The 23,533-nt window shown below is 37.2% G+C and overlaps 1 protein-coding gene across 1 annotated transcript in view; it reads right to left on the bottom strand.

The window, feature by feature from the left end:
• LOC122801096 (ceruloplasmin) overlaps window positions 1-23,533 on the bottom strand; it is a 452,049-nt gene that overhangs the window by 161,627 nt on the left and 266,889 nt on the right. The window contains exon 12 of the mRNA XM_044070617.1: window positions 173-383. Within this exon, the coding sequence (XP_043926552.1) occupies window positions 173-383 (211 nt within the window). The remainder of the gene's footprint in view (window positions 1-172; window positions 384-23,533) is intronic.

The following is a 23,533-nucleotide window of genomic DNA, read 5'->3' as shown; positions in this document are numbered from 1 at the left end:
TTGTAGTAGAGCTCACAAATAAATAAAAAACATTGATAATATATGTCTGATCATACCTAATTTTCAATAAAGTCTTTTAGCCATTTGTACAAATTTGAAAATGTGGCTTTTGAGATTATATGCATTGTATTAAAACTGAATTACAATAATACTATAATAGCCTGTATATTACCTTTCATTATGGAACTCATGTCTCTTCTGTTCCCAGGTCCTGTTTGGTGAGTAGTCCCATTCGACCTCCACTGCTGCGATGTAATACTTTTTTTCAACAAGAGTGATACTGGGCATATACGGTTTCCAGGACGAGCACGAGCTCACTTTATAATGCTGTTTCATCCCTCCTGTATAGTGATCTGTTGTCTTACATGAAAGCTCAAAAATGCCTACAAGTATTAAAGAAATTGTTAGCATTTCTAAATGACAAAAGTCTTTTAGCTAGTGGTAAGTCTGTTATAAATATATTGCATGTTAGTATATTTATTATTTATATAAATATATATATATATATATATATATATATATATATTTATTTATTTATTTATTTTACCTTCAGTTTGTACTTAAGTTATAATGTAAATAAATTTGCATCTGGATAGTGAATCCATGAGGATTCCCAAATTTTGCTTGATTGAAATATAAAAGTCTGACATAGAAAATATAACTAGCATTCACTCAAGCTATTGCTTCTGTCAGACATCAATAAAGCATTACACTTTCCTATTTTACATGTTGCTATAGAATCATGCTATGACTGTGTGTAAAATCCCCCCCCCCCCACTGATAGACAGCAACATTTCTTGCATGGAGGGTGCCCTCTGTGTTCCAACTTAAATATTCCTAGTCTGAGACCATTAAAGTTATACAGTGTGAAATGCAGAGGGCATATTGGTCCTTTTACATTTAGTAATATTTCACTGGCATCACTTAATGTGAAGATACAGATGTTTAGGTTGTCTCTGTATGCGCTAAAGAACTGTTTTATCTATAACAATTTAGTGCTCACCACAACAAATAAAACAGTGTATATTCTTTTTTTTAACTTTCTTCACTACTAACGTCATGTCTCATCTGACCCCACCAAGTGTTCATCTTTCTAGCACTGTTGTATGGCAATACTTCACTATGACCCAGGTGTTAGATGGTTTTGCTTTTATCCAGGCAAGAAAATGTCTGGCTTATTGGACATGCTTGCCGTGTATGTAATGATAAATAGAGACAGAGTGTACTTATACTCTAACTACATGAGTATATGTGAATCAGATGACAGAACTATATTGCATCACATGTTCCAGTATGTAACGGTAAACATCTGCTCATACACATGGCTAAACAATGACTGTCTGATGTAATTATCCCTTTCTCCAGTAGGAGGCAAACCATGGAACACTGATTTGTTCAGGTCATATGATTTTTCACATGGATTTATTGTGTTTTTATATGTGAATGTATTCTGTGATTAATTTAGGAATGAAAGTGATACATTTGTATTAAAGAAACTACATCTGTGGCATTTTCTGGTGTTTAGAAACATGGCTTAGTGGTTTTATGATTATTTGTTTGTAAGCATTAAACAAAGTACCCTGTGGATAGAAAATGCACCGCTAAGGGAAAGGACATTGATGTTCACCTTTATTTTCAGTTCTACAGTTGCTGGTCATGACATTTGCTCTACTTGGAACCATAACATAAATGATATGCTAGACTCCCTGGAATTTTACTTCAAGAAAGTAAGTGCCTTATTTTTCATCATTTATCTTCTATAACAATAAGTTACCCCTGAATCTAGACTTACCCTGGGACAGGCACTCCTCCTCCCCTCCCTCTTATACGCCACCCCAGTTCTTACCAATATCCAGGCCTCCACTCTAAACATACTCCAACAGACTTACCATAAAATATCCAGATTCATTGCTAACTCCCCATACAACTCACACCACTGCATTTCTTTAAACTCTCTTCAATGGCTTGAACTTCCCCAGTTTCTGCTATCTTATCAATTTCATATGCTACACTCTATTCTTTATAAACCCTCCTTCTGCCCATATCTTCCTTAGTCTCCATCTACATCCCATCCCGGACCGTACGTACTTCTAACCAACAATTACTTGATATCTACCACCCAAAAAGATCAGTAGGCAAACTACTCTATAAACACTCCCTTGCCCATGCTTGGAACAAACTTTCCCTTGACTTACGTTCAATCTCCCACACCTCACACTTTAAAAATGAACTAAAAGCTTATTTTCTCAATTCCAGAACCTGCCCTTGCCATGACCCTACCTAGTCTTCCTTCACTTTATGTACCCTCAAAAGGACCATACTTAGTACCTCATTACACCTATCTCTCCAATGTGTTGACTATGCATTTGCATAATTTTATACAAATAATTTTTTTTATTGTTGACCTATTGAACTATATCAATGTAAAATTGTTACTTAGCTTCTTTTTAATGCAACTTTAACTTTATGCATGTAACCCAACATATGCAAATATTTTTGCTATAACTGCTATTATATCAATATTATTTAAAATTGTACTTGTTTAAAATGTACTACTGGAGCTTTCCTCCTCGGATCTCCACTGAAAATGGGCCACAAGCCAGTTAGACAAACCCGGCTAACAAATGTCAATAAATAAATAAATAAAAGTGGAACTATGGATTACCCTGTATGTATTACAGATGAAAAGGAGTGCTTCTCTTTTGTTTACTGTGGGCTGTTTAGACCTAATGAAGTGCTGGGAAGCAGCTGTACCTAATTTTACTTTAGAATGTTTACAGATGCAACTGAAAAATTATTGCAGATGAAAGACCATTTTAATCAATCAATAAATTCAGTGATCAATAAGGCACAATATGGGAGGTGTCAATGGAGGCATGGAACTATTCACACAGAAAGATGAAGCAATCGACAGTCAGGTGTAGCAGTATTGTAACAGCATTAATGAATGCAAAAAAAAATGATCCATGAACACTGAGACTGTGAAAGAGGCATCTGTCAAAGGGATGTTTCACTGAAGGACACTGAGGAGCAACAGATGGGAGATAGGAAATTCACCCCGGGGATCATGTCTGTTGCCCTGCTAGACAGGGGCCTAGAGAAGTAAATATTGTGGGAAAAAATTTCCAGGGAATTGTTATGGCTAGGCTTGTATAGGCCTTAGCGCCGATAGCCTAGTACCAACCTATGAACCTATATGCACATGGATCCCTAACAATGGACATACCATGAGGGAGCAGACAATGTGGAAAGAGTGGACTGCAGGACACCATTATGTGCCTTAGATCATACAGGAACAAATGAAACTTCAGGTAATAATCAAATAATTTTCACAGCAAATGATAACTCATATAGGTCCACCTGGTAACAGGATGAAGTTGGACTTGTGCTCTAGTAGTAAGGGTGGAGGAAGGAGTCATCACTTGCTCCTTTATTCAAGAATGGGCTGTTATCAACTTGGCATCATGCATGCTGTCATAGTCTTCTCTGGGTAAATTGATAAAGGGCTTGAAGCTCTCACCCAATTCCCTAATGGATTTAAAGGAAAAACTACAGAATATCTGGCGCTTGGCCAGAAAAATGAAATTTAAATATTTTTCATAACCATGGATAATGTGGATGTGGAACAAACACATATAGCATTCTTGACAATATTTTGTCTACAGTTAAATTTAAAAACAGTCCTGCCAGGCAGTGAGGTTCTCATTAAAATGGATACAGATGAAGTTAGTGTAAACTACATAAAAACAGTCTGCGTGATGTAAAGTATGGCCCAGGTAAAGGGGAGTAGTTGGCCCTTAAGAATGTATCTTAAAACTGAGATATGTTTTTGAAACCATCTGACAAGGACAAGAGCACATTTATAATGATCATAGTAGATGTGAGACAATGTACTGTACTCTGTACTCTATTAAATCAGACTGACAATTATGCTGCCTTCAAAAAAAAAAAAAACCTACTGAGTAACATCCAGCAAAAACTTTCACAGCTGTTGGAGCACTGCATTGAGGACAGCATTCTTAGGAATTCCAGTGCTGAAAAGCTAATAATAAAAAAATATATATATATATATATATATATATATATATATATATATATATATATATATATATACTTTGTTCTACTGTAGTCTAAAATCCAGTAAGACCTTCTAAACCAACCAGGGAGGCCAACTTTCTCCAGTATCAGTGGTCCTTTGAAAAGATAATGTTTTATGTAGGTGAGCACTTACAGACCTTTATCAAGAGGTTACCCTCCCATCTATGGGACAGCTCACATTTATAGGAACAGCTGAAGGGTTTTACACAGTGTAAACTGTAAAGTGCAACTGAAAAATGATCGCAGATGAAAGACCATTTTAATTAATCAATAAATTCAGTGATCAATAAGACACAATATGGGAGGTATCAATGGAGGCATGGAACTATTCACACAGAAAGATGAAGCAATCTGCAGTCAGGTGTAGCAGTATTGTAACAGCATTAATGAATGCAAAAAAAAAAATGATCCATGAACACTGAGACTGTGAAAGAGGCATCTGTTAAAGAGATGTTTCACTGAAGGACACAGAGGAGCAACATATGCACATGGATCCCTAACAATGGACATACCATGAGGGAACAGACAATGTGGAAAGAGTGGACTGCAGGACACCATTATGTGCCTTAGATCATACAGGAACAAATGAAACTTCAGGTAATAATCAAATAATTTTCACAGCAAATGATAACTCATATAGGTCCACCTGGTAACAGGATGAAGTTGGACTTGTGCTCTAGTAGTAAGGGTGGAGGAAGGAGTCATCACTTGCTCCTTTATTCAAGAATGGGCTGTTATCAACTTGGCATCATGCATGCTGTCATAGTCTTCTCTGGGTAAATTGATAAAGGGCTTGAAGCTCTCACCCAATTCCCTAATGGATTTAAAGGAAAAACTACAGAATATCTGGCGCTTGGCCAGAAAAATGAAATTTAAATATTTTTCATAACCATGGATAATGTGGACGTGGAACAAACAAATATAGCATTCTTGACAATATTTTGTCTACAGTTAAATTTAAAAACAGTCCTGCCAGGCAGTGAGGTTCTCATTAAAATGGATACAGATGAAGTTAGTGTAAACTACATAAAAACAGTCTGCGTGATGTAAAGTATGGTTCAGGCAAAGGGGAGTAGTTGGCACTTAAGAATGTATCTTAAAACTGAGATCTGTTTTTGAAACTATCTGACAAGGACAAGAGCACATTTATAATGATCACGGTAGATGTGAGACAATGTACTGTACTCTGTACTCCACTCAACAGCACTGCATTGAGGACAGCATTCTTAGGAATCCCAGTGTTGAGAAGCTGATAATAATAATATATATATATATATATATATATATATATATATATATATATATATATATACATTTTGTTCTACTGTAGTCTACTCGGACCACTCGAAGTTTAATGTGAAGCACTTTTCATCTGGGATAATACCCAGACTTCCTCAGACAAAAAACATACACCAAAACCACTCAATAAATACAAGTCGGTTAATTAATTAATTAAATAATTAGTTAATCAATTAATCAAACTGTAAAGAAAAAAAATATTTTAAAAACCTGTTTTAAAAAACAGTTGGTGGTATAAACTACTAATAAAACATTTTAACCAAGAACAGCAACATTACTTAAATTATAAATGTATAAAGGTTTTGTCTTCACTAACATATAAACCTAAAACTGTTTGTACACACATAATTAAATATTAAACTATGAAAATCCATGCAATACTTCTGGTGTTTAAAATTCACACTCTAATAAAAGTAGTTATAGTTCTAATCTATCTTCCCAAGCTTTTTAGTTTCAATATACAAGTAAGGGATATTGTTTCATTGAGACCTGAGTCCCTACTGGAATCTAATCTCAACTGCCAAAAGAGTTCTTGTTGCTCCAAAAAGAGAGAAAAAGGGCCCCCCTTCCAATTTACCACAACCTGATCCAATACCTGGAACATAAAGGAATGTGTTGGATACTCTCTACAATGTTTGGCTAAAGCATTTTCAATTCTATTCCTTCTAATACTGTTTATATGCTCATATATTCTCTCTCTTAATTTTCTGTCAGTTTTTCCTACGTAAAACGCGGGACATAACTTACACTGAGCCAAATAAACAACTGATTTCGAGTTACAATTGTATCTCCCTACTGTTTTGAAAACTCTGTTGTTCACTATAACATTAGTTCCTGTTGTTATATATTTACAGTAGTTACAATTTTCACATTTAAATGTTCCGGGGGATCTTACTAAAGTAGCGGTATTGGTTTCCAATAACTTCTTCATGTTTTTTCCTTTTCTATATATAATCAGTGGGGACCCTCCAAATTTGTCTTTCCACTCTTTTTCCCTGAGTAGTATATTCCAGTTTCTCCTCAAAATGTGTTTCAATTCCTCTGCGTCTATACTAAAGGGTGTAATAAAACTACTAGGATAATTCCTAGTCCCATAATCTGTTCTAAAATTGTTGTCAGTCATTGTCATTGTTTCGTTTGACTCAACACTCTGCTCACTGTAGGATTCATTGCTCACTACCACCCCTTTTAAAATGGGTGTATAAGTCCCAATTCTCCTCTTATTCTGGACCTTGTTTACCACTTCTCTTATTAAATTCTCCGGGTAACCTCGGTTCATGAACATTTCACTCAATAAGCTACATTCCTCCTCAAAAGCCACCTCCTCAGTAACCATAAGGGCAGCTCTCACTAACTGCCCTTTGATTACTGCATGCTTTTGCTGGGGAGGGGTGTGTAGGCTAGAGTAGTGTAACATGGTATTTGAATAAGTACTCTTACGATAAATCTTGGCCACATAACATTTATCTAAATCGTTCTTCTCCTGGTGTATGTCTAAATAATTAATTCTAGTTTTGTGTACCATGTGTGTAAATGTTAAAAAGTCAGTGCTGGTGTTTAAATAATTAATAAAGTCTTCAATTGTTCTTTCACTACCGTGGAATATCACAAGCACATCATCCAGAAACTGTGTATAGTAGATAATACAGTTCTTGAACTCGTTGTTGTAAATAAAACAGTGTTCCCAATGGGCTAACACCAGGTTGGCAAAACTTGCCCCACATGGAGAGCCCATTGCAACTCTAACCTTCTGACGGTAAATTTCATTAGTGAACATTATGAAGTTGTTTGATAAAATGATGTCCAATAACTCTTGAACTAATCTTATTTCTGTGTTTGGTGCTCCATGTCGAATCATATTTTCTGTTACCCACTTGATACCTGTTGTGTGTGGAATAGAAAAATATAGATCCTTTACATCTATAGTCATTAAGGTAGCAGTGTTACTATAGGGAAGTTTGTTGAGTGCTGCTAAAAAGGCCCTAGAGTCCCTGCATATCTGGTGTTCCATACTTTACATATTTTTTTCAACACAGTGTGCACGTTTTACACATGCATAAGTAATTTACCCTCTAGCGTTCACTAATGCTCTCATCAATGGGTCGCTGATACTTTTATGTAGTTTTGGTATACCAAAGATAGCAGGGACTCTAGGGGCTAAAACCGACGCATAATTAAATGTAGTCAAATCAAACAATCCTTCAATAAATAAGTCATTAAAAAAGGAATTGACACATCTATAAGCCCCATTCAGTTCACTCACACCTGCCTTAACATAAGTATCAGTGTTAAGTACCTTTAATATTCTTTCTGTGTATTTGTCTATACCCATTTTTACTAACCCCCCCCCCCTGTCAGGTTTTAAAAATCTTACAGGGAGTGATTTTAAAGACTTTAAAGCTTCCTCCTCTACCTTGGACATATTAGGAATTACAGTAGTACATTGCTTAGCCAAATTCCTAAATTCAATCTCACACATAAATTTGAACAAGGACAACAAGGGATGCAAAGGTGGATTAAAGGTGCTTGAGACATTTAAAATCATGTTGTTTTCATTACTGTTCCCAAAGAGTAACATTAAGTTTAGTTTTCTTACATAAAGTTTTAGATCTATTAGCATTCTAACCAAATCAAATCTTTTTGAGGGTACGAATGTCAATCCCTTTGCAAAAAAAAATCACACAAGCAAAAGGGAATTTCAAAGTCTGTGAAATTATACAATTTAAAGTCTCCTTCTGTGTTACTAAGCACACTCACAGTTTTAGCGACCCACCGGAGTGCGGTCTCGGAGTTGGTATATTTAAAGAGCAGGGGTGTGGAGGGTGCAGGGGAGCTTGCCCCCCTGGTTACAACCACCAGGTAATTTATTTATTTATTTATTTATTTAAAGTTTTCGAAGTTTTACAACTTCGAACATATGGGTTCGACCATATAGCGTTTGAAGTTGTAAAACTTTGACAACGTGATATAGATCCATTGGACAGAAATATAGAAAGATTACTCATTATCCTGGAATGTTTCTGCGATATCAGGAGCAGAGCAAGCACTAGCCCTTTTACCTTACCTCACAACCTGTATGCACAAGAAATCTGGACAAAGCCAACATTAATGGGTAGACAAAGGCCCAGAAATAGGGACAGATTTAAATATTGCTCATATAAACTTAGAAAGTTGCTAGAATAAAAGGTTTTACATTAACATGCATTTTATGAAGGATATGACATATGAAACTCAAATGTCTGTCATTATTTAGTTACTTCAGTCATCAATTATTTACCAGAAAACCACAAATTTTATCAGGAAAAGACCAGAAGAAATGTATAATGGGGATAAAAAGTACTTGGTCATTCATGAAGCACCAAGATAGGAACATACCAGAACAACTTGTGCATCCTATGTAAGCAAGAAGCAAACCTTATTTTATGTATGGTATTGTAAACTACTCATGAAGACATATGCTATAATGGGAATTTTCTGCTATGCTTGCGTAACCCTTTTATTGCCTGCTTGGGGGGAATAGTATTTTACAGTCTTATTCCCATACTGTAATAACAATGAGCATGATTTTGTTTAACCACATATAGAATGATTTCCCTCCCCCAGAATGACACATTTTCCCTTTATTGGACAATATGATTAATTTTAACAGGGATTTTATTCAGTTTGATTGGCAGAAGCTTCCATATTAGCAATGACTGGTGGACAGGATTTTAAACTTGTATAGATGAATTCACTACAACAGATTGACTTACTTCCTTTTGATTGCACGACATTTGTGTTACTCATTTTCAGCTGACAGGGTTTTCGAACTGTCTATAAGAAGTCTTGAATTTTTTTATCAACTTTAACCATTGAAGAACAGTCTAGGATACTAGTTCTGTTAATTATTTTTAAACACCTTTATTAAATTATCTATTAAGACATGGGCAAACATACATTTATATAAAATAAAACAAACCATATTAATATATTCCCAGTTGCAAACATTATACATCACATATATTCATTTGTATAATTATCCCCAAGCCATTACATAAATTACTCAGTTCCTGCATTCATTTAAACCTCACTCATCCTCCAAAACATTATTCTGCATGAATTCTTCCCATTTTTCGGTGTAATTTGCTCCTACCCTTTTTTAAAGACACCACTTCCCATTTTCTTCCTACAATATTCACTACTTCAAACAAAGCTGGTTTAGACCTTGATTTCCATTTTTTAGCAATTGCATTTTTGGCAGCCACCAGACTTAGACTAACACAACCTTGCTGCATCTAGACAATTCAGATCCTGTATCCCAGCTCAAAAAATCATTTTGTTAGTTACCCCCATTTGCTCACCCAATATTTCTGACAGAGTATTCCACATGGAATTTTTAAGTCTGCCAACTCATTGCACCCCCAAAACATATCTTCCCAGTTACATCTTTCTTCTGTATCACAACTCCAACATTTAGTATTTACATGAGGAAAAGTCTTTTGGAATTGCTTAGGGTATACAAATAACTAAACACTTCCAAGCAAAAATCCGAACCCTTTTACACTTTGTTGTATAATTGTGAACCATATATATGTCCTTCCATTGTTTCCTTGTGAATTATCTAATCTGTCTACCCAATTTTTTTCTAACTTCCTTTGATTGATTCCAATAGTTAAAATTCAATGTGTTGTATGCCCTACTAATTATTCCATTTTTAAACTGCAGCTTCTGTTCTAGATTCAGCTAAACTCTACCAGAGCAGGTCTTCCACTTAAGATTTCCCTATCCCTACCTACTTGCCTATACCCTGACATCAATCCCTGATAGGGAAGGCATTCTCTACCCTGCAATGCAAATTTCTTCTTGGCTTCTTCCCATGCTATTAATGTTCACCCTCTAGTTATTTGTTCCCAATTCCTTGGTTCCTTTGCCAGTATTTCACAGTAAATTCTGGCCGCTACTTGCAAATTCTCTGTTCTCCTAACTGCAATCATTTCTGTTGGCAAAATCTTTTTCCATTCTTATGCTGGTTTCGTTCTTAGAATACTTTCTGCTATTTTATGAATATAATATTGCTTCTCTCTTTTTTAATTTCTCCAAGTCTTTTGGTTTCTAATACCATGATGGGAATGGACCCCATTCCTAAGTCAAAGTAGGATTAAAGTTTATGAAATTAGTATTGTTTCACTCTTTGATGTCAGCCAGTAGTGCTCTTTGCAGCACCTTCAATGTGCCCAGTAATGACTCCTGCAATTTGTATGGAATTACATGTATTGGTAACATATCTAAATACAATTATAGACTGTTTTATAAGACCCATTGTTCCTGCTACTGTTGCAATTGTCTGGGTATCTTTCTTCCACATTGCTCTCATTTCTGCCTGCAAATCCTGATATTTTATGACTTTGTGTCTCTATGTACACAAGACACTGTAGTCATTGGGTGTGGTGATCTCAATGATCAATGGTACTTTTGTCTTCTTTTCTTGGACCACTATAACCGGTTTTCTAGCATCTATCTTTTGAACTGTTGGTAATGGATGATCCCATGTGATGTAGACTTCATCATTTTCTATGATGCTTTGTGGTTCATGTTTCCAGTGTTTTTCAGCCACTTCAATACCATAATGTTTGCACATTCCTCAGTGCAACAGTCTTGCCACATTATTATGCCTTTCAGTATACAGTCCTTCTGCTATTAGTATGTCGCAACCAGCAATGAGGTGTGCAACTGTTTCCAATTCGGTTTTACAAAACCTACATTTGTCTGTTTCTCCCACATGTTCAATGGACTTTGTAAACCAATGTGTATGCAGCACACTATCTTGGGCTACCAATATTAATCTTTCATATCTTGATTTGAATTCGCCTCTCCTCAACCATTCCTGCATTCGTTCCTGATCAACATGAGGGTCTTCCAGAAGTTTTCTATACTTGCAACTATATTTATGCATTTTCCACATTTCTTGCCTTCTCATCTGGTCCTTTACCTTATATTCTTTCTTTTGATTTTTGGCACATTCAGTTGCTGCCTGATTTTTATCTATGTCTGGTTTGATATCCAGTCCTGCTTGATGCCAATATGCTTCTGCTAGATTAAGCAGAGAAGTCATCTTAGATTTATTCTCCTCATGTTTCAAAACTGTCACTACGTTTGGGTCTTGTGAGACCAGCAGATATGTGTGGAGTCCCACGATTGCAGATCTATATATATAATCAGTTTCAAGGAGGCCCATCCCTCCTTCGGAACAGGGAATACATAATCTTGGTATGCACTGATTTTTATAAATCATTTGGGGAGTATGAAGGATCCTTCTTGTTTTCCTATCTAATCTATCCAACACGTTTTGGGGTCAGTCAATCACTTCAAAAATGTAAGTTAGGACAGAAAGAGCAAATTGATTTATAGCTTGGATTTTGTTCCTAGATGTCATAGATGTCATAGCTGCTTTCAGGGTTAAAGTCTTCTAAATAGTACTCCTTACTAAGTTTTATTTGCATTTGTTCATGTTTTATTGTTGATCCTTCATCAGTTCCCAAATATTATACACTCCCTCTTGCTCAAGTTGTTATATATCACATTCTTGTCCCAAACTGATGTTTTCCTGGTGTTGCAGTTTTTCTGCTTTAAATGTTGCTTTTGCACATTTATCAAGACCAAATCACATTCTTATATCATCTGAAAATGTTTTGACAACTTGCAGTTGTGCTTTCAGTTCCTCATCTGATGAGCTTCTTCTTCTTCTTTCAGCTTTTCCCGGTTAGGGGTTGCCACAGCGGATCATCTGTCTGCTCATGATTGGCAGTGGAGTTTTACTGTGTTGAGTTGCCAGCCCGGCGCCCAACCTTCGACAGAAGGCACACTCATGCACGCACTCATGCCTAGGGCCAATTTAGAGTGTCCAATCCACCTACAGCATATCTTTGGGATGTGGGAGGAAACCCACGTGACCACAGGGAGGACATGCAGACTCCCACACAGAAGGGACCCCAACCAAGGATCGAACCAGAGAACCTCTTGCTGTGAGGTGGCAACACTAACTGCTGCACCACTGTGGCCACCCTCCTCATCTGATGAGCTATACAGTTTTAAATCATCAACAAAGAGAAGATGAGAAGTCTTTACACTTTGTTGTTTTCCAGGAGCCAAATTATAGCCATGACCTAAGCTGTTAAGTAGACAGCTTAATGAGTTAAGGGCAAGGCAGAACAGCAGTGGTGACAAAGAGTCCTGCAGTAGATGCTTTTGTGAGATTGTGTGAACATGATTTAAGGGATGTCACTCAAACTGATTCTAAAACATTGTTCCAAAATCTTACACCCAGTGTATATTCTGCATTGAAGAGCCTTCAGAGTTGTTCTTTCATTGAGATATGACCCACTGATAAGGGAGGTGGTGTCGTTATAACAGATAAAGAACAGTATCTATTTAAAATGGAAATGTTGCCAGATGATGAGACATATAAGTTGATCTACAAGTTTCAAGTTGAAGGTGTTATTAAGAAAGTGGAATTTCTTTTATATGATCTTCTTATGACTGGTGTCATTAATCAGGATCTGTATGGGTTTTTTTTTTGTGTTGAGCATCCCCTGGTACCCCTTCTTTATGGTTTACTGAAGGTTCATAAGGACAGTGTAAACCCACCAATGTGTCCAATTGTATTGAGCAGAGGTTGGATAACTGAACCTCTATCGATTTATGTGGAGAAAGTATTACGTCCGATTTTAGTGTGCCAAGTGTATCGGAAGATATCAAGTTGTTCTTGAATGATTTGTATTCTTGGTATGATATGTTAACAGATAGACATTATTTACTTTTGGTCACTTTAGATATAGCTTCACTTTTTACTCTCATACTGAATGATCTTGGCATTGAATATGTAAGAAGTTTTTTGACCATGTTAGGGCATATGTTCAATAACAAGGTTTATTTGGTTTGTGCATTACATGAGTTTATTCTTGAAATCAGTATTTTTATTTTTCATGATAATTTTTTTCTACAGAAGCTTGGAGTCACCATGGTGAATGTTTGTGCTAACTCATATGCCACTATTGTTTTGGCATATTGGGAACATGAGTATATACACAATAATAACCCTTTTGTATGCAATCTCTGCTATTATAAACATTTTGTTGATGATCGCTTTATTATTTGGAGAAGTACAGTGGAATCATTACATCAGTTTGTCGATTATTTGATTCAACCACTACTTTTCTCAAGTTTTCTTTTCAGTTTTTTGATTTGGTTATAAATTACTTGACGTATGTATTAGGATGGATGAACTAAATAACTTTAGCATGACTGTTTATAAGAAACTGTGTAAATGTAATAATTTATTACATAAATCTAGCATGCATCCATGGCATATATCTAAGAATGTGTTGAAGGGGCAGTTTTTGAGGATTATGCGTTTGCATGACAAGGATGCAGAGGCTTGTCTTGCTTTACATAAAGTAGCTAGTGATTTTGTTAGTAGGGGTTATTCTGAATTAGAATTCTGGAAAACCTTAAATGAGGTTCGTGCTCTGATAAGTTCTACTGCGCATCTTTATTTTTCTAGGTATGAAGTTGACTCAACACGTTCTAATAACATTACACAAGTAGTGTGGATGCCTTTTACATTTTCCAGTAATGTTGGTAAGTTGTGTAATGTGATTAGGAAACACTGGTCTGTTCTTTTAATGTATGAAGATATAACAGATATAGTTGGCCCTGTACCCAAATTCTCTTTTAGGAACAACCTCTCTTTAAAAATGATAGCTGTGTTATAAGAATGGTTGCATTAGACCTCAGATTCATGTAGAGAAACCTGGTAGTTTTTCCTGTCAGCACTGTTCTACTTGTACATTTGTTTTTAATACCACTAGTTTACATTTGAAATTTATCAACAGGAGGATAGAGCTGAAGTGTTATGTAGACTGTAATACCAATAATGTAGTTTATTGTCCTATTTGATTGACCTGTGACTGTTATTATATAGGTAAAACCAACTGCAGTCTGAAAGAAAGGATTTTGGAACATGTGGGTGATATTAAGAAAAGTAAGCAGAATAATGCACTAGCTAAACATGTGTCTGACTGTGGCAATGACCATAAGTTTAGATTTGCAATTTTAGAAGTATTACGTGAAAGTTTTAGGCTTGGGGATATTGTGAACAGAATGTGCTGAATTGAGATGGCTTGTCACCATAAATGCAGATAAGTTTCCAAGCTTGAATGGCTATGTCTCTATTAAACCTGTTCTTAAGAATAGGAATCTGTTTCACTGATTTTAATGATGTCTAGGAACCGACTTTATGAAGTTGTCATGTGATGTTATAGCTTGTTGGTATTGGTAGTTTTTGTTTTAAATATGGTGTCTTATTTTATGTTTTAAAAGTCTGATGAAGCAGCAGTTTGCTGTGAAAGTGCTTACTTTTGTTTAATAAATCACTGTGTTATTTTGCTCCGTAGCCATGTTGGTCAATTTTGCATTTATTATTTTAGTTAATATTTGTTTTGTATACTCTGTCACCCTTTACTGACTGGTAACATTTTTAATCTTATGTTCTTAAAGGAACAGATGATTGTTGAATCATATGTGTACTTTATGATAGTGGCTTGTCTAGAAGCTAGGTGGAGACCATTAATGAATATATTGAACAATAATGGATATAAAATGGATACTTGAGGGACACCCACTATTACAGGAAGGAAAGTAGAGATGTAATTTTGCCATTTTACTGCCCGTTACCTATTTGAGTGGAAGCTGGAGAATCAAGATAACAAAGTTCCATGTATTCCTAGGCAAGCTAGTTTTTGAAGCAATCTCTGATGGGATACCATGTCAAAAGCTTTGATAAATTTAGGAAAGTGTCAAGGCTAAGTCCCCAGAGTTTTGATATTGTTTAGCAGATGTTATAAAACTAAGCAGACTTGTACATGTACTAAGAAAAGAAAGGAAAACATGCTGTGTAGGAGAACAGAGGCAGCTGTCAGTGAGAAAGCTGAGGAGTTGAGACCATATACACTTCTCCAGAATTTTTGAGTGGATTCAATATGACTCTAGGCCTGAATTTTGAAGGCTCATTTGAGTTTCCACCTTTATGGAAAAGAAGAATGTAGCACCTTTTTTATAAGGTTAGAAACACAGCAAACAAAATATCCACAATGGACCACCACAAAGCTAAAATCCTTTTAATAAAACAACTTAAAAACCATAAAAACAAAAGAAAAATAGGTTGCAGCTTCTGCAGAGAAAATGGATAAGCGCTTTCTGCTTAATAACCTTCTTCAGATCCTCAGTTTGTTCTGCTTCAGCAAATTAAGTACGACAATTAACCAGTCAGAAGCTTCAAAATGGAAAAACTCCTTCTTTCTGACTATTCAGTACTTCCTAATAGGGGCAACGCCCATTTAGCGCAGGTTTTATTGTAAGTACTGCATTAAAACTGAGCTTTTGATCAGCCCGCAAGTCCGCTATCCATTTAACTTCGTTGATCTTTGTAAAACCTGTGCTAAAGGGGTGACGTCCCTATTAAGAAGTACTGAATAGTCAGAAAGAAGGAGTTGTCAAATTTTGAAGCTTCGGATTTGTTGATTGTCGTACTTAAACAATTTGCTGAAGCAGAACAAACTGAGGATCTGAAGAAGGCTATTAAGCTAAAAGCACTTATCCATTTTCTCTGCTGAAGCTGCAACCTATTTTTCTTTTATTTTTATGGTTTTCACGTTGTTTTATTAAAAGGATTTTAGCTCCATGGTGGTCCATTGCGGATATTTTGTTTGCTGTGTTTCTACTACGTTTTCTAAGGACCTTCAGTGATATGCAGAGGCTTATTTTTATTTTTTTTTATAAGGTTGGGAGATAGCTTTTGGTGATTGGTTGATTAAAATACAGATAGATAAAGCTAGGACATCATCAGCAACATGTAAGTACTCAGATGTCATGTTATCTGGGGCAAGGATGGTAAGTTTTAAGGCTAGTAATACTTTTTTAATTGTAGAAATTGAGACTGGTTTGAGTGCAAGTGTTATGGGTGCTAACAAGAAAAGATAGGAACATGTGTCTGCCTGAGCCAAGGGTTTAAAAAGAGAGGTTACTGTTTGGAAGAATTTAGTCTTAAATTCACTGGCTATCTTGTCAGTATGGTTAGATGAAGTAGTTGTAGGTTGTGTTGGTGTACCGGGTTTTAGCAGATGGTTAAATGTAGTCCAAAAAACTTTGGGGTCACTATAATTTGCTGCCTATATAGTGATGTATTAGTTTTTAAATCAGTTTTGATTTGATTTTTGGTGGAATTTCTTAGATATTTGTAGTACTATTTTTATGATAAAGTTTTTAAGTGGAGACCTTATTATTTTGTACATCCTGTTCATGCTAATTGGTGGTTATATTTTATTATTTTTGTTTTTATTACCACCTTATTGGGAAATGACTTTTTGTTACTTGTTGGATTGATTTGGTTTAAGGTTTTCCCAATGCCTAGCATCAAAGAAAATGAGAACTTGGAGTTGTCTATACACTCTATTCTGGACAGCCAGATCTTGTTTGTATGAAATTTAAAGACCGTCATGTTATATGTGCAGAAGTCCTTGGTTGATTTATTCTCACAGGTAACAGACCTTTGTGGTAACAGGAAATCCCAAAGCAGTAATGACCCTTTCTTTGTTCCAATGAATTGTGGTGGATCGGGAGATGATGAGCCCACCATTATAGTGAGTGACAACTTTGAATCTTCATAGTGTATTTCAAGTGGGACTGGATGTTACAACAGTTAAAGTTTGTCTGCCTTATTTAATATTGGTAGGAATTTGTTTTGGAGAGCATTTGAAGCCCTAATGGATTCCTAGAAGAACATGAACTGGAGGAATGTATTTCTGAATTTGAAAAGAAAGAGGTATCACTGTTATACTTGGAAATATGTATTTTCAACAATGTATTTCCTTGGCGATTGTTCCAAAAGGTTCATGTTTTTACAAATTTTCTAACAGATTAACTAATACTGATCTTCTTTTATCATGAATTGGCGGAATGTTTTCCAGAGCTGGATTAGAGTTTAGTTTACATATTAAGAACAATGTTTCCACACTTGAATATTCTACATGAAGAGAGTGTTTATTTGGACAATTGTATTAAGAACATGATTGAACAATTTCCAGATATTAGGGCTTAATATGACAATGTTTATAAAGTAGTGGAGTTCTTAGAGAAAACTATTGTTGTTTGTTAGCAAAAGAAATGACTGAGAGATAAAATTGCTTATGAAACTAATACTGCTTATCTACCGGCTAATATAAATGCAGTCTATACATCCACTAAACCTTATTCTTCTCATGCTAACAATGAGGGTCTTCCAATATAGGAAGGTTCACTGGTATGATTTGGTTCCAGTGATGTAGGTCAGCCAACAGGAAGTGATGTTAATTCTGTGTCCATCAGGAAGTCAGAGTATTTGGTGTCTAGGGTCAAGTGACTCCATCAGATAAAACACAGTTTGATGGTATTCAAGAACTTCTGTTATACCCTTTTAGGTTTTCCTCTCTGTCTGCAACCATGCATGGTTGTTTATCCGACAATTCAAAAAACATGAGCAGCAGAGGGAGAGTGAACAAGCATTCAATGAAAAAGAAAGGAAGAGGACACAGACAAAGAACAATTAAGTGAAACATTATTTGGTATTAAAATATTCAATTTAACTGATACTAATTCTAGAATGTTTGCCAGCTATCTGCTCTGAGGCATTTGAGTTAATGAAGTCCAAGAACCTTTGGGTGAGTGTGTTTGTACATGTATAATTTACCCACTCTATGAACGGGTAGTTGAAGTCACCCATAACCAGGGTGTTTGGCTGTATTTTGAGTGACTCAAGTAGATCCAAGTAGGCAGTGTGGATATCATGGTTCACAAAGTGGGATCTATAGCTGGATAAAACTTGGAGAGAGGTCTTTCCTATAGTTATTTGCACATGGAGTAATGGTAGGGAATCCTTCTGTTTAACCAATCGGGAGGTGCATTTATCTTTGATGAGTATTGATACTCCTTCTCCTTTAGTTTTCACATATTCATTTTGCGGTCTAAAGAAGTGGAAGGCATTATATCCTGGTATGGCCGGGGTGCTCTCCGCAGCCTTTAACCAGGTTTTTGTGAGTGCACAGATGCCTGCATCTTCCAAGGTGATGAGTGCTTCCAGTGAGTTCAGTTTTAGATTTAGACTCCTAGCATTTAGCAGCATAACCTTAAGGTTGTTTTTTGAGTATATTTTTACGTCGGGAATTTTGTTTTTGTGACATTGCCTAAAAGGTACTATGGGGGAGACAATAGCCTTAGCCAGTAGCCGAAAGCCCAAAGGTGACAGGTGGAGATAATCTCTGACAAAATATCATGGTCTTTCAACCATATCATCCAAAGCTGACAGGTAATGGATACCCTTAGAATGACACCAGAAACTAAGCCAATTGCTGAAGTCAATAATTTTTTTGTCTGTATTGAGGCATCATCCTAGCTGAAGGTAGAATGCTGCTTAAGACTAGGAACATACCCGCCTGGGACACATAATCAGAGAGCTCAGTCATGTCTCTCTTCATATAGTCCAGTGTGGTACATCTCAAGTCCTTCACACCAACATGGACTGTTACAGAGTAATAACAGTGCCTGTTGTTAAGATACTTGCGTGCGTGTGTGATGTGGTGGATACTGGCACAAGACAGACAGCTGCCCATGACCTTTTCCTTATTCAACCTGGTGAGTGGGACATTTGTGTGTCTCACAAAGGAGTCACCTATGATGAAAATATTTGATTTTGAATTAAGTGATGTGTGTTTATGTTTGGGAGGTCTCTGATCTTTAGGTAGACTTTTAGTAAGAAACTGCATTTATAGGTTCAGGTGTTGTATGCAGGGATGGTGCAAGAGATGAAGTGTGTGAGCTGACAATCTACTTAGTTTCTGATATACTGATTTGTGAGTGAGAGAGCCTAGATTTTAGATTCTTAATATAGATGCACCTCTCACATATTGGATTGGTGTGAATTAGGAGAAGTGGGTTGTCAGTGTACATAAGGCAATTGCTGCATTGCCTCAGGATGCCCATGTCAATCAGGTTGGCTGGAGAAATGGTGGGAAATTGGCCATTCATGATGCTAGGTGAAGTACTGCTGTCAGTAATAAGGAGGGGACTTGCAGGACCAGGTATGGCTAAGGGAAACAAAAAAGTTTTAAACTGCGAGGGGCTTAATGAGTAAGACTTGTGTAGAATCCTCAGAGGCTCAGCTCAGTGTCTAACCAGGCAGTGAAGCACAACAGCGACCTCCGATGGAGCACAAGCAGTTGACTAAGTGAAAATTATCTAAGAGTTTATGTCTATAACCATCAATGGTATCCCCCACTGTGTGGTAAGGCATGGTTATGTGGGTGTGTGGACCACACAAACTCGAGCTTAAGCGGGCAACAAGTAACAATGAAATTAAACTGATTTCACACACAGTCTAACCAATAATAGCACACTAGAAGGGGCCCTGGGCTAACAATGACCACTCAGATAGGTCCTTAGCTACACTCTAATCTCACTAGGGTTTAGGGGGAGGCTCACTTTGTGGACAAAAGCTGGATTAGTGCTTAGAAACTGTAAAAACAGAGTGGGTCCAGCAAATCTGAGCTAAGTCTATGCTAGGCTAAAAGTGCAGGAAACAGCAAAAATACAGTGAAATACAATTCAAAAGTAATAGCGCACAGTAAAATACAATGCAAGAAGTGCAGATCAAGTAAAAATGATACTTATTTTTCAGAAGCAGGCAGTGGATGCTTCAGATAACATGGGAGATTGATTGCTTGTTGCTAACCTCTAAATTAACCAAAGGGAAAGCCCAAGACTGAGACTTATTCCTGCAATCTCCAACTCAGATGGGTCCTTGGCTGCACACTTCTGCTACAAGGGTGCAGGGGGCCTTCTTAATGTAAGATGGTTGTTTTTTGTGCTCAAATGATACCAAACAATCTAGATTCAGCAAGCTTAAATCTAGCCTATGCTATAAAATGCAGAAGTACTAGAAATTCAAAGTTTAGAAAATCACAGTCACAATTGCAAAAACCAGTTTAAATAAAGCAGGAATTCAGTAGAATACTCCCACAAGAGTGTAGACCACAAACCTTCCTAGTGTGAAATAACTGGTCTGGAACCCACGCGCTTAAACCAGAAGAAAGACAATTAGAATAACAGGCACAATACGTCTTCACTAGCAATTCCCAGCTTGGAAGGTTGTATGCTACACTCTCCTGCCACAAGAGTGTAGACCATAAACCTACCTAATGTAAAATAACTGGTTTGGGGCCAAGGTGCTTAAACCAGAACTAAGATACTTTCAGAATAACAGATACAATAAGCCTTCACCAGCAATTCCCAGCTCAGAAGGGCAGAGACTACACTCTCCTCCCACAAATGTGTAGACCACAAACCTTCTTAATGTAAAACAACTGACTTGAAGCCCAAGTGCTTAAACCAAAACTAAGAGGTTCAGAATAACAATTAGAAATTAATTAGGTCACTAACAAGCAGTAATAAATGCAGCAAAATAAATGCAACTGAACAATTTTAAGAACTAGGGTTGCCACCTTTTCAGCGGGCCAAAGTGGGACATGGGGGTGTGGCCAATATGACACTGGCCACACCCTCTACCATGACATCACCACAGGTGTGGTGAAGGAGATGCTGTTATGGGTACGACGGATGGCTGCTGGAGTGGCTAGCTAGCTGGCTAGCTGGCTGCTGGAGTGGCTGGTTGGCTGGCTGCTGAAGTGGCTAGCTGGCCAGCTGCTGGAGTGGCTAGCTGACTGGCTGGCCAGTTACTGCAGTGGCTAGCTGGTTGGTGGGAGTAGCAGCTAGATGGATGAATGACTGGATGGATGGATGGATGGATGGATGGATGGATGGATGGATGGATGGATGGATGGATGGATGGCTGGCTGGCTGGCTGGATGGATGGATGTATGGCTGGCTGAATGGATGGCTGGCTGGCTGCATGAATGGATGGCTGGCTGCATGAATGGATGGCTGGCTGGTTGAATGAATGGATGGCTGGCTTGCTGGAAGAATGGCTGGCTAGCTGCATGAAGGGATGCATGGCTGACTGGCTGGCTGCATGAATGGATGGCTAGCTGGCTGGTTGGAAGAATGGCTGGCTGGCTGAATGGATGGGTGGCTGACTGGTTGGCTGCATGAATGGTTGGCTGGTTGAATGAATGGATGGCTGGCTGGTTGAATGAATGGATGGCTGGCTGGTTGAATGAATGGATAGATGGCTGGCTGGATGAACAGATGGATGGCTGGCTGGCTGGTTGGAAGAAGGGATGGATGGCTGTATGAATGGATGGATGGCTGACTGACTGGCCTGTTAGAAAAAAAAATCTCGTTTTTTTTTTTTTTTTTAGCGGCTGTAGAAGCGCTTAAAACAAAGCACTCCTACAGCCACAACCTTTGCAGGGCTCTTCCTGCCCCAATCCCCACCCCTTTCATGAATTGCAGCCAATTGCTGCATGAATTACAGCATCCGGACCTAACAGGCAGCAGCTTTGCCTGCAGGTCCGGGTTGGTGACGTAACTGAATTGCTGTGGAAAAGCCAGAAGTAATTGCGGCTTTTCCACGGCAATTCAGTGTGTGGAGACCTTATTATTTTGTAGACCCTGTTTACCCTAATTGGTGGTTTTATATGATTATTACATTCATAGTACTGATGAGTAGTAACGGCCTTAACTTGCTTCTGTTTTTTCTAAGCTATGTCTCTCTCTTTCTTAAGCAGTTTAGTACTTTTTGAAAGCCAGGTGGATTCAATTTAATTATTTTGGTTCTTACTGGGAATGGTTTATTTAGTTAAAGAAAACTGAGGTGAACAGAGCTACAGCTTTATCAAGTGGAAGCATCTGAGGAGCCTGCCAGTTGAACGATTTTAGTGCTGTGAAGAATTGGTGTTACTAAAGGAGAGAGGTTATGAGCATGGTTGTACCAATGCTGTTTTTGGTTAGGTTTATGATGCCTTATTGTAAAGATGGGTAGATTATCACTTAAGTTATCAGGTGAGGCCCTCTGTTGAGAGGAATTTGTTTGGTGTATTGGAAGCCTATCTAAAGTAAAGGCTCTACTAGGGTTTTTGTTGTATCTTGTGGGAGCTGAAATAAGATGAGTGAGACTATAATAGATTAATGACATTAGAAGGACTGTTACTGTCGATAGTTTGACAATCGATATTCAGGTCTACTAAAATGATTGTCTCAAGTGAAATGTTGCTTAATGCGCAGAAGAGAAGTTCTTCAGCAGTAACGATGTTATTTCCTGAGGGAAGGACGATCCTATAATGCAAATACTTTTGTGAATATTACTTTACCAAGGATGCTATAATTATTTCAGCACTGAAGAATGGGGGTAGGCTTATATGAGACCTAGAGAGGTTTAAAGTATTCTTTAGATAATGGCCACTCCACCACCTTTTTTATGGATTCTGTCAAGTCTTAATGTGTTATATCCCTGTGGTAAGATATCACACAAGCAATGAGTGTGCAACCTGTATATTAAAGTCTGTATATAATGCCTGATATTAAAGTTTGGTTCTCAGAACCAAGTAAGAAACTTGTTAGCTGGTGATGGTGTTAGAGTAAGTATGGGTGGCATACAGTGAAGTCCATAAGAAGAGAAGTGACGAGTTCCTCCATCTAAGGGATGAACTATTTACACTGGGCCTGTTTGCAGACAGTGTTTCCTTCCTTAAAAGTCTGGGTATTACTTCCCAATAAATGTGGAATGAGTGTTCAGTACATATTTGATTAGTATGTGGTGTCTGTAGCTGTAGAGAGTTCGCTAAATGGGACCTAAGTTTATATAGCGGCAGGGACCTTTCAGGATTTTTTTGGGGAAGGGAAATAGGAAAGCTTTCTTCAAGAGCATCTCAACATTACAGGAACACAAGTGCTTAGAGAGTTTGGTACCTATTAGATACTGATATTTATTTGCTAAGTTTTTTATGATTGCAATAAATATAAATTTTGAACCTTTTAAAGTATAATTCTCATTGGCTTGGTGAAAATCTACTGAACGTTCTTCTAGGATCAAATCCTTGATAACTGTATGTTGTCTATTCCTCCCCAGTTGAGGAAGAAGTCTCTTAAAAGAATATTTTTTCACATGGCTGGA

Source organism: Protopterus annectens, chromosome 4.part1 (genome assembly GCF_019279795.1).
Source record: "Protopterus annectens isolate FY-2018-M chromosome 4.part1, PAN1.0, whole genome shotgun sequence".
Lineage (NCBI taxonomy): Eukaryota > Metazoa > Chordata > Ceratodontiformes > Protopteridae > Protopterus > Protopterus annectens.
This window is presented reverse-complemented; position numbering and strand designations above follow the sequence as displayed.